This window comes from Coregonus lavaretus (assembly GCF_964263955.1).
Source record: "Coregonus lavaretus genome assembly, chromosome: 39".
NCBI lineage: Eukaryota > Metazoa > Chordata > Actinopteri > Salmoniformes > Salmonidae > Coregonus > Coregonus lavaretus.
The window spans coordinates 28882509-28892878 of NC_140026.1; the positions used below are offsets into that span (position 1 = coordinate 28882509).

Below are 10370 nucleotides of genomic sequence, written 5' to 3' on the forward strand. Positions count from 1 at the left end.
ACCAGGCTGGGTGGAGAGAAACATTTGCAGTTTTACAGCTAATTTCTTGCAATTCTAAGTAGGGTGGCGGCTAATGTTAGAATATTTTCAAATTAATTTTAATTTTTTAGGGGGGAGATCAGCTTTAATATTGCAGATACAGTGGGGAGAACAAGTATTTGATACACTGCCAATTTTGCAGGTTTTCCTACTTACAAAGCATGTAGAGGTCTGTAATTTTGGGTACACTTAAACTGTGAGAGAGGGAATCTAAAACAAAAATCCAGAAAATCACATTGTATGATTTTTAAGTAAGTAATTTGCATTTTATTGCATGACATAAGTATTTGATCACCTACCAACCAGTAAGAATTCCGGCTCTCAAAGAACTGTTAGTTTTTCTTTAAGAAGCCCTCCTGTTCTCCACTCATTACCTGTATTAACTGCACCTGTTTGAACTCATTACCTGTATAAAAGACACCTGTCCACACACTCAATCAAACAGACTCCAACCTCTCCACAATGGCCAAGACCAGAGAGCTGTGTAAGGACATCAGGGATAAAATTGTAGACCTGCACAAGGCTGGGATGGGCTACAGGACAATAGGCAAGCAGCTTGGTGAGAAGGCAACAACTGTTGGCACAATTATTAGAAAATGGAAGAAGTTCAAGATGACGGTCAATCACCCTCGGTCTGGGGCTCCATGCAAGATCTCACCTCGTGGGGCATCAATGATCATGAAGAAGGTGAGGGATCAGCCCAGAACTACACGGCAGGACCTGGTCAATGACCTGAAGAGAGCTGGGACCACAGTCTCAAAGAAAACCATTAGTAACACACTATGCCGTCATGCATTAAAATCCTGCAGCGCACGCAAGGTCCCCCTGCTCAAGCCAGCGCATGTCCAGGCCTGTCTGAAGTTTGCCAATGAGCATCTGGATGATCCAGAGGAGGAATGGGAGAAGGGCATGTGGTCTGATGAGACAAAAATTGAGCTTTTTGGTCTAAACTCCACTCACCGTGTTTGGAGGAAGAAGAAGGATGAGTACAACCCCAAGAACACCATCCCAACCGTGAAGCATGGAGGTGGAAACGTCATTCTTTGGGGATGCTTTTCTGCAAAGGGGACAGGACGACTGCACCGTATTGAGGGGAGGATGGATGGGGCCATGTTTCACGAGATCTTGGCCAACAACCTCCTTCCCTCAGTAAGAGCATTGAAGATGGGTCGTGGCTGGGTCTTCCAGCATGACAACGACCCAAAACACACAGCCAGGGCAACTAAGGAGTGGCTCCGTAAGAAGCATCTCAAGGTCCTGGAGTGGCCTAGCCAGTCTCCAGACCTGAACCCAATAGAAAATCTTTGGAGGGAGCTGAAAGTCCGTATTGCACAGCAACAGCCCCGAAACCTGAAGGATCTGGAGAAGGTCTGTATGGAGGAGTGGGCCAAAATCCCTGCTGCAGTGTGTGCAAACCTGGTCAAGACCTTCAGGAAACGTATGATCTCTGTAATTGCAAACAAAGGTTTCTGTACCAAATATTAAGTTCTGCTTTTCTGATGTATCAAATACTTATGTCATGCAATAAAATGCAAATTAATTACTTAAAAATCATACAATATGATTTTCTGGATTTTTGTTTTAGATTCCGTCTCTCACAGTTGAAGTGTTCTTATGATAAAAATAACAGACCTCTACATGCTTTGTATGTAGGAAAACCTGCAAAATCGGCAGTGTATCAAATACTTGTTCTCCCCACTGTATAGTGTGGTTTCTATCAATGTAATTATCTGCATAATTTCCATCCCCCATATATATTTTCAAAAATATACAGTGCCTTGCAAAAGTATTCATCCCCCTTGGCGTTTTTCGTATTTTGTTGCATTACAACCTGTAATTTAAATTGATTTTTATTTGGATTTCATGTAATGGACATACACAAAATAGTCCAAATTGGTGAAGTGAAATGAAAAAAAAAAACGTGTTTCAAAAAAGTCTAAAAAATAAATAACAGAAAAGTGGTGCGTGCATCTGTATTCACCTCCTTTGCTATGAAGCCCGTAAATAAGATCTGGTGCAAACAATTACCTTCAGAAGTCACCTAATTAGTTAAATAAAGTCCACCTGTGTGCAATCTAAGTGTCACATGATCTGTCACATGATCTCAGTATATATGCACCTGTTCTGAAAGGCCCCAGAGTCTGCAACACCACTAAGCAAGGGGCACCACCAAGCAAGCGGCACAATGAAGACCAAGTAGCTCTCCAAACTAGTCAGGTACAAAGTTGTGGAGAAGTACAGATCAGGGTTGGGTTATAAAAAATATCCGAAACTTTGAACATCCCATGGAGCACCATTAAATCCATTATTAAAAAATGGAAAGAATATGGCACCACAACAAACCTGCCAAGAGAGGGCCGCCCACCAAAACTCACGGACCAAGCAAGGAGGGCATTAATCAGAGAGGCAACAAAGATACCAAAGATAACCCTGAAGGAGCTGCAAAGCTCCACAGCGGAGATCGGAGTATCTGTCCATAGGACCACTTTAAGCCATACACTCCAAAGAGCTGGGCTTTACGGAAGAGTGGCCAGAAAAAAGCCATTGCTTAAAGAAAAAAGTAAGCAAACACGTTTTGTGTTCGCAAAAAGACATGTGGGAGACTCCCCAAACATATGGAAGAAGGTACTCTGGTCAGATTAGAATAAAATTGAGCTTTTTGGCTATCAAGGGAAACGGTATGTCGGGTGCAAACTCAACACCTCTCATCACCCCGAGAACACCATCCTCCATGCTGTGGGGATGTTTTTCATCAGCAGGGACTGGGAAACTGGTCAGAATTGAAGGAATGATGGAAGGCGCTAAATACAGGGAAATTCTTGAGTGAAACCTGTTTCAGTCTTCCAGAGATTTGAGACTGGGACGGAGGTTCACCATCCAGCAGGACAATGACCCTAAGCATACTGCTAAAGCAACACTTGAGTGGTTTAAGAGGAAACATTTAAATGTCTTGGAATGGCTTAGACAAAGCCCAGACCTCAATCCAATTGAGAATCTGTGGTATGACTTAAAGATTGCTGTACACCAGCGGAACCCATCCAACTTCAAGGAGCTGGAGCAGTTTTGCCTTGAAGAATGGGCAAAAATCTCAGTGGCTAGATGTGCCAAGCTTATAGAGACATACCCCAAGAGACTTGCAGCTGTAATTTCTGCAAAAGGTGGCTCTACAAAGTATTGACTTTGGGTGGGTGAATAGTTATGCACGCTCATGTTTTCTGTTTTTATGTATTATTTCTTGTTTGTTTCACAATAAAATATATTTTGCATCTTCAAAGTGGTAGGTATGTTGTGTAAATCAAATGATACAAACCCCCAAAACATCAATTTTGATTCCAGGTTGTAAGGCAACAAAATAGGAAAAATGGGGGGGGGGGGGGGGGGTGAATACTTTCGCAAGCCACTGTATAGACTATGACTCCCAGTGTTATTTTCTATTTAACTTACTGTATGAATAATTGTGATATAACTGTCCGTCTTCCATAAAACTTTGTGGTTAAGAGTACTGTATGAAAACTGCCCCTGTTGTAGATGATTTTGTACATTGGTGTGACAGTGCTTTCTTTCAAATGAATGTGACAAAAACCAAAGATATGTGTATTGATTTCAAGCATAAACCCCCTACCCCTCAGGACACTATCATCAAGGGCAGAATCCGTCCTGTCTGACTGTGCCCACTCCCTACACCATGAGTTACAGGTCCTACCCTCTGGCTCCCGGTTTACATTCCCCACTGTTAAGACTAACAGGTACAAGCACTCCTTCTCACCCCTATGGCCACTGCAATTTTGAATACAGGGAAGACAAGGAGGTAGGCTAGGGATGATGATGATGTTGAGGATGATGATGGTAATATGTTGTTGATGATAATGATGAAGGTGATGTTGACGTTGATGAAGTTTTTTGTTTTTGTCAGCACATTGTTGATATGTTGTTGACGAGATTATCTAAGAATGCACATAGCACTTTACTTATAGGCAATTTTGGCTTGCTATACTTTTATGCTGATGCTAATGTCGATCACTAGTAGGCCTACTGAACTGTAAAGGGGTTACCATGAATTTGACAGTAATTTACAGGCAGCTCGGTGGCAAGTAAAATTATGTATTTAATATTACAGTACACCTACGCACAGTTAGTAATGACGCACAGTTAGTAATGACGCACAGTACAATACCATAACATGTACTGTATTATACTGTAAAAAGTCAATGCTACTGTAATAAATGAATGATTGAATGGTTAATGAAATTCATTGAGCGGAGTGGTTTGTATTTCATTGTAATTACAAGGGATTGGTGCAAGCAGGTTTGGTGCTAGGTAAAGTGTTTACACATTACAGCATATTAATGAATATTTAGTGTTTTATATCACTTGCACTTCTAGAGGCCTTAACAAAGGCTTCCAAACTGCCGGCAACTACAGGGCAAAACAGACCAAAAGGACGTGGCAATATGTTCAACCACTTAAGGTTTAAGAATAGCTGCCACTCCAATCTGTCCCCTCCACATTTTTTATTGATGGGGCACGATAATCACTTAGGAGTTAAATTGGTACAGCATTCTCACTCACGGGTGCAACAAATATAGCCTCTTACAAGGCAGGCATGGTGGTGCATTCCTTTATTCATTAATATGCTGTAATGTTTGTAAACACTTTACTTAGCAACCAGCCTACTTGCACCAATCCCTTGTAATTACAGTAAACTACTGTGAAATACAAACCCCTCCCCTCAACGAATTTCATTCATCCATTTATTCATTCCGATTACAGTAGCATTTACTTTTTTACAGTATAATGCAGCCAATTTGACAGGAATGTACTGTGGCATTACACAGTAGGCTACTTGCTTTGATACCGTATTTATATTACAGTAGGTGTACTTCATCTCCTGAGTGGCGCAGTGGTCTCCTGAGTGGCGCAGTGGTCTAAGGCACTGCATCGCAGTGCTAACTGTGCCACTAGAGATCCTGGTTCGAATCCAGGCTCTGTCGCAGCCGGCCGCGACCGGGAGACTCATGGGCGGCGCACAATTGGCCCAGCGTCGTCCAGGGTAGGGGAGGGAATGGCCGGCAGGGATGTAGCTCAGTTGATAGAGCATGGCGTTTGCAACACCAGGGTTGTGGGTTCAATTCCCACGGGGGGCCAGTATAAAAAAATATGTATTCACTAACTGTAAGTCGCTCTGGATAAGAGCGTCTGCTAAATGACTAAAATGTAAAAATGTAAATGTTAATAAGAAATACAGAATTTGACTTGCCACCAGCTGCCTGTAAGCCACTGTCAAATTCACTGTAAGTGTTGTTAATTGTATTGATGGCTGTCAGCCCTATGACTAGATGTAGTAGCTCATTGTATTCACTACAACTGTGTCATTTTGATCCATGTGAATTGTTTAATGTTGTTTTTTATGCTGCTTTGCTGCAAAAACAATTGATCAAGTTGAAATTTGGACTCCAAGCCAAGTAATTAAATCATCTTCAGAGTCAGCATCAGTGAAGTTCATAAGATGTATTATTACCTAAAAAGGAACCATCACTTTCAAACAAAGCCTATATCAGGCTACACGTTTTCACTTTATAAAACAATGTGTTATTAATAAGCTGTTGGCATGGTTATAACCTTAAATGCCATTGTACTGTACCTATTCATTATAAGCTACTCCTCTCAATACTCTTCCTTTTAAGGACATTACCGTAGCATTCAAACCACTCCAAGGAAAGTCGGACCGCTCACGCTAGCCTTCACTGTAACGTTTTTAAACCAAGACTTGGACACAAACAGAACACATCAACAAAGTAACAAGAAAGGGATACAGTGTTTGATTTCTATACTGTAAGGTCTTATCAACAATGTTCGCGTGCTGCCACACAACACGCAACTGGTAGATAAAAAAGAGAAAGATAACTTTGAAAGTAGGCTACAAAGTCCGCGCGTGCCTCATTGTCTTTTCTTTACCTTGTTCCCGTGTATCTCCGTTTGCACTTTCCAGTATGCCATTTAGTAGTAGCAAAGACAGCATAATAAGGGAACGTCCACATTGTGCCGGTGATATTTGGCAATTTTTCTGCCTATGTTTGCTGTACATCACTGTTGTCCACAGTACCGTTATTCGTCCTCCCGTTCCTCGCTGATACTGAGTCCCTCTTTTGCTCTCTCTGCTTTGACACCCGAGCGGTGCGCGCATGAAAACAAGAAATGGATCTGATTAAGACCGCCAGCCCATCCCTTGTTTCCCAGTTGTATGAAAGAAGCCATTCAGTAAAATGACCGGTTTAGCTGTATAACAACATTTCTGTCAGTTATAATAATCATAGGCAATTTGTGCATCAGTAGGCCCCTAGACTTCATTGGACTATTATTAAGAATGTATGCCTAAATGTAGTGGCGTGTACTGATGGATGCCAAGGGAAGCCAGGCTTTCCCAAAAAATAAAAAATATAATAAATTAAAAAGTATTAATAATAATAATATATATATATATATTTTTTTTTATTCATTATTATTTATATACATTTATTTTATTTTTTTAAATAATTATTAATACGTTTTTATTTATATAATGTATATTTAGTCTCTCTGTGTTTCATGATTTTCCTTCAAATCGCAAGAGTACCTTCAGAAATTATTCATACATCTTGACATATTCAACGTTTTGTTGTGTTAAAGCCTGAATTCAGAATTGATTAAATTGATTTATTTTCTCACCTATCTCAGACAATAACCCATACTGATAAAGTGAAAACATGTTTTTAGAAATCTTTGCAAATGTATTGAACATGAATTACAGAAATATCTAATTTACTGTATGTTATGCACACAAAATGTATAGTCACATTTGTGTTTATGTATTGTTTCTTTGTATTGGGGAAGAATGCTTTTACTGAGATGTCAGTCCTCAAAGGTTTCGCCATTGCATTTACATTTACATTTTAGTCATTTAGCAGACGCTCTTATCCAGAGCGACTTACAGTTAGTGAATACATTTTTTTTTTTTTTTATACTGGCCCCCCGTGGGAATCGAACCCACAACCCTGGCGTTGCAAACGCCATGCTCTATCAACATCCCTGCCGGCCATTCCCTCCCCTACCCTGGACGACGCTGGGCCAATTGTGCGCCGCCCATGAGTCTCCCGGTCGCGGCCGGCTGCGACAGAGCCTGGATTCGAACCAGGATCTCTAGTGACACAGTTAACACTGCGATGCAGTGTCTTAGACCACTGCGCCACTTAGACCACTGCGCCACTCATTGCGATGCACTTATACTACTGTTGGCCAGTAGGTGGCAGTGAGACGTGTTCACTTCACACTGGGACTATATGCGATCCTGCACCTGTGTGCTCTCATAATTGAGAGAACCTTTGGAAGAGAAGCCACGTTCTCCTGTTCAGTGGCGGCTCCTGAAAAAATTCTCAGGGGGGGGGGGCAATTTTTGTGATGATTTAGGTGACCTACACACATTTTAAAAAAGATATGTCCAGCAACAACATGAAGACAGGGGCAGCATATAAGTCAATACTGATATACACATTACTTGCTTCAAAAAGGCCTCATGGTTGAATTGGAAATATGTGCACCTGAGCATAATTCACAACAAGCAAGCTGGAGCTTTTGATAGAGGCTACTGAAAACATTGATGCAAGTTATTGGTAATAAGAAATTTTTATAGACTTCCATATTCTGCCCTTTTGTATAGATTTGTGAAAATGAACAGTGATAGACATTTTGCCTGAAAACAGAATTTGAAAATAATTTATAGAAAAGGTAAACACAGCTATCTGTATGGCTTTGTAAAAATGAACAACCATATTCTGGCCAATTGTATAGATTTGTAAATATGAACAACCATATTCTGGCCAATTGTATAGATTTGTAAAAATGAACATGAACAGATTTTTTTTTTTTTAACTTTTTTTAAAATGAAAAATAACTATTTTAAACAACATCAACTGTGAACTGATTTGGGCGTGTGTGTGTTAAAAAGACAGACAGGGAGGGACAAAGAGAGAGAGAGGCTACATTACTTGTACTGAAACTGTTCTAGCTTGCTGCATGATCAAATTCAGCTGATGCGCATAGCAATGCACGTAATGGGCATTCTTGAAATGCTCACGCACCTTTTGCTGCACACCAGCCTTCTCTCCCCTCATCACACTGGCTCCATCGTAAGCTTGCGCAATGAGTTTGACTTTCTCGTCGTCGGCAAAAAGACCGTTCAGTCTCTCCAAAAGCACACTGGCGATTGAGACTGAGGTTGATTCCGAGATGGGAAGGAACTCAAAAAAGCGCTCCTGCACTTTGTGGTTGCTATCTATGTGCCTCAGCACAAGCACCAGCTGTGTCTGTGTAGAAACGTCCGTGGTCTCGTCAGCTTGGATAGCTACGAAGTTCGCCGACTTCACCTCCTCCACAATATGTTCCCTCATGACCGCTAGCATACACTCCAGTAGCTCGTTTTGAATGGTCTTTGATGTGCCCTTGAAAACTTTAGCATTTTTAAGATGGTCATCAAACACCTCATCTAATTGTGCCACAAAGTTGACAAGTCCAAGAAAAATACCAGGGTTGGTGGAGCCCTCAGTTTCATCTTTGCCTCGCAAAGCTAGCCATCTTGACAGTTGTACGTGAATTGATTGACGCTGCTACCCGCTCTTTTCTTAGTTATGTTCATGGTTACTTATGTTACGTATGACGAAAGCGCGTAAGTGCAAACCCTCCCGGAACCCATAGAGATTGTATTGAAAGCTCTGATATTTGAAAAAATATATATTTTACATGATAGTCTATGAGAGACTCCTGGGCGATTTTCAACCTGACTGAAATCGCCCCAAAAGGGGCGGGGCCATTTGAAGCACGACTTTAGCCTGATTGGACATTTAGTGGCAGTTCAGACGTCTAGATTAGAACACTGATAACTACTGTTGCCGTGATATAATTGATTAGAAAAAAAATCCCTTCCTTTTCCCATTTGGCAGTGCGTCGCCCATATCGCCCTAATGAACACACCGCCCCTGCTCCTGTTTCATCATTTATTCTGTGTTATAGGTCAGTAAAGTACAAAAATACACTGAATACCACAATATAGTTTTGTAACTTGCCTGTTGAAGTGAATGTAATGGTTTTGAACAACATAGTAATTGTATAACTTTGTATTAGACAGAAAACGCATGTGGAGTGTAATGTGAAATGATGGTGGTGCATTCCTTTGATCTAAAACAAATTCATTGTTAACTCCTGAACATTTTTATTTTTGAAAAAGACACACCTGACAATATCCTAAGGGTTTAGAGAATTTAATGTTGTAACTGTGATGTTTAAGAACTTTGTAATTGTTGTACTGTAAATGTTAGAAAAGCCGCTAGTTTAGAGCTAGCTCCAGTTAGCTGTCTGCTAGCTCCTGTCAGTTGGTTGCTGGCTTCGGTTAGCACTATGCTAGCTTGTTCAGTCACTTTCCAATAATTTGCATTAATGTCATTTGAAATAGTCTTGTCTTTCTATTAGCTCTTCTTACACAGGGTGAATGTATTTTGAGCATGGGTATAAAGTAACTTCGAATGAGTTATACCAGTCTTTAAAGGCTTTCATGTTTTAGAGTCTCCTATGAGGCTATAGTGGGCATCAGTCAACTACATAATTATAACCTAAACAGGTGAATTAAAGTTAAGAGGAAATGTGTTTGGGGTATGAATGTAAAGAATTTGAGGATGTGAAATGGATTGGAATTTAATATTTGTTATATATAAATTGATGTATGTTTGATATGTTTATGAAGTAATATGTCTGGGATTTATGAGACAGATTGTTAAATACACTTTAAAAAAAACATTACAAAATAACTTTGAGATACAATGAAAATACAGAAAAATACAATTTGCCCTTGAGAGAATGTTGAATGTCATGACTTCCTCTGAGGCTGCCTCCCCTCCTTTTTCGGGCAGGCTTCGGCATTCGTCGTCACCGGCCTTCTAGCCACTTCCGCTCCTCATCTCATCATTCCATTTGTTTTGTCTTGTTTTTCCACACACCTGGTGCCTTCTGCCTCTTGGGGAAAGCCCTGGAGTGGGCCAACGCAGTCTGGAGTGAAGGAGGAGACGCGTTGGACAACTATGGGGAGTTCGCTCACCTCTTCCGGGCAGTCTTCGATCATACCCCCGAAGGAAGAAAGGCCGGTGAGCACCTGGTCCATCTGAGGCAGGCGACGAGGACCACGCAGGACTTTGCCCTGGAGTTTCGTACTCTAGCGACTGGGTCCGGGTGGAATGAGCGGACCCTCATTGACCACTTCCGGTGCAGCCTGCGGGTGGACATCCGAAGGGAGCTAGCCTGCCAGGATA

At 41.1% G+C, this 10370-nt stretch overlaps 1 protein-coding gene across 1 annotated transcript in view; it reads right to left on the reverse strand.

Annotated features, from left to right (window-relative positions):
• The window catches only part of LOC311113134 (disintegrin and metalloproteinase domain-containing protein 33-like), a gene marked incomplete at its 5' end in the record, with an annotated part of 235199 nt that extends 228976 nt beyond the window's left edge, over window positions 1-6223 (reverse strand). Inside the window, one exon of the mRNA XM_084156291.1 lies at window positions 5995-6223. Within this exon, the coding sequence (XP_084012417.1) occupies window positions 5995-6223 (229 nt within the window). The remainder of the gene's footprint in view (window positions 1-5994) is intronic.
• Window positions 6224-10370: the final 4147 nt, after the last annotated feature.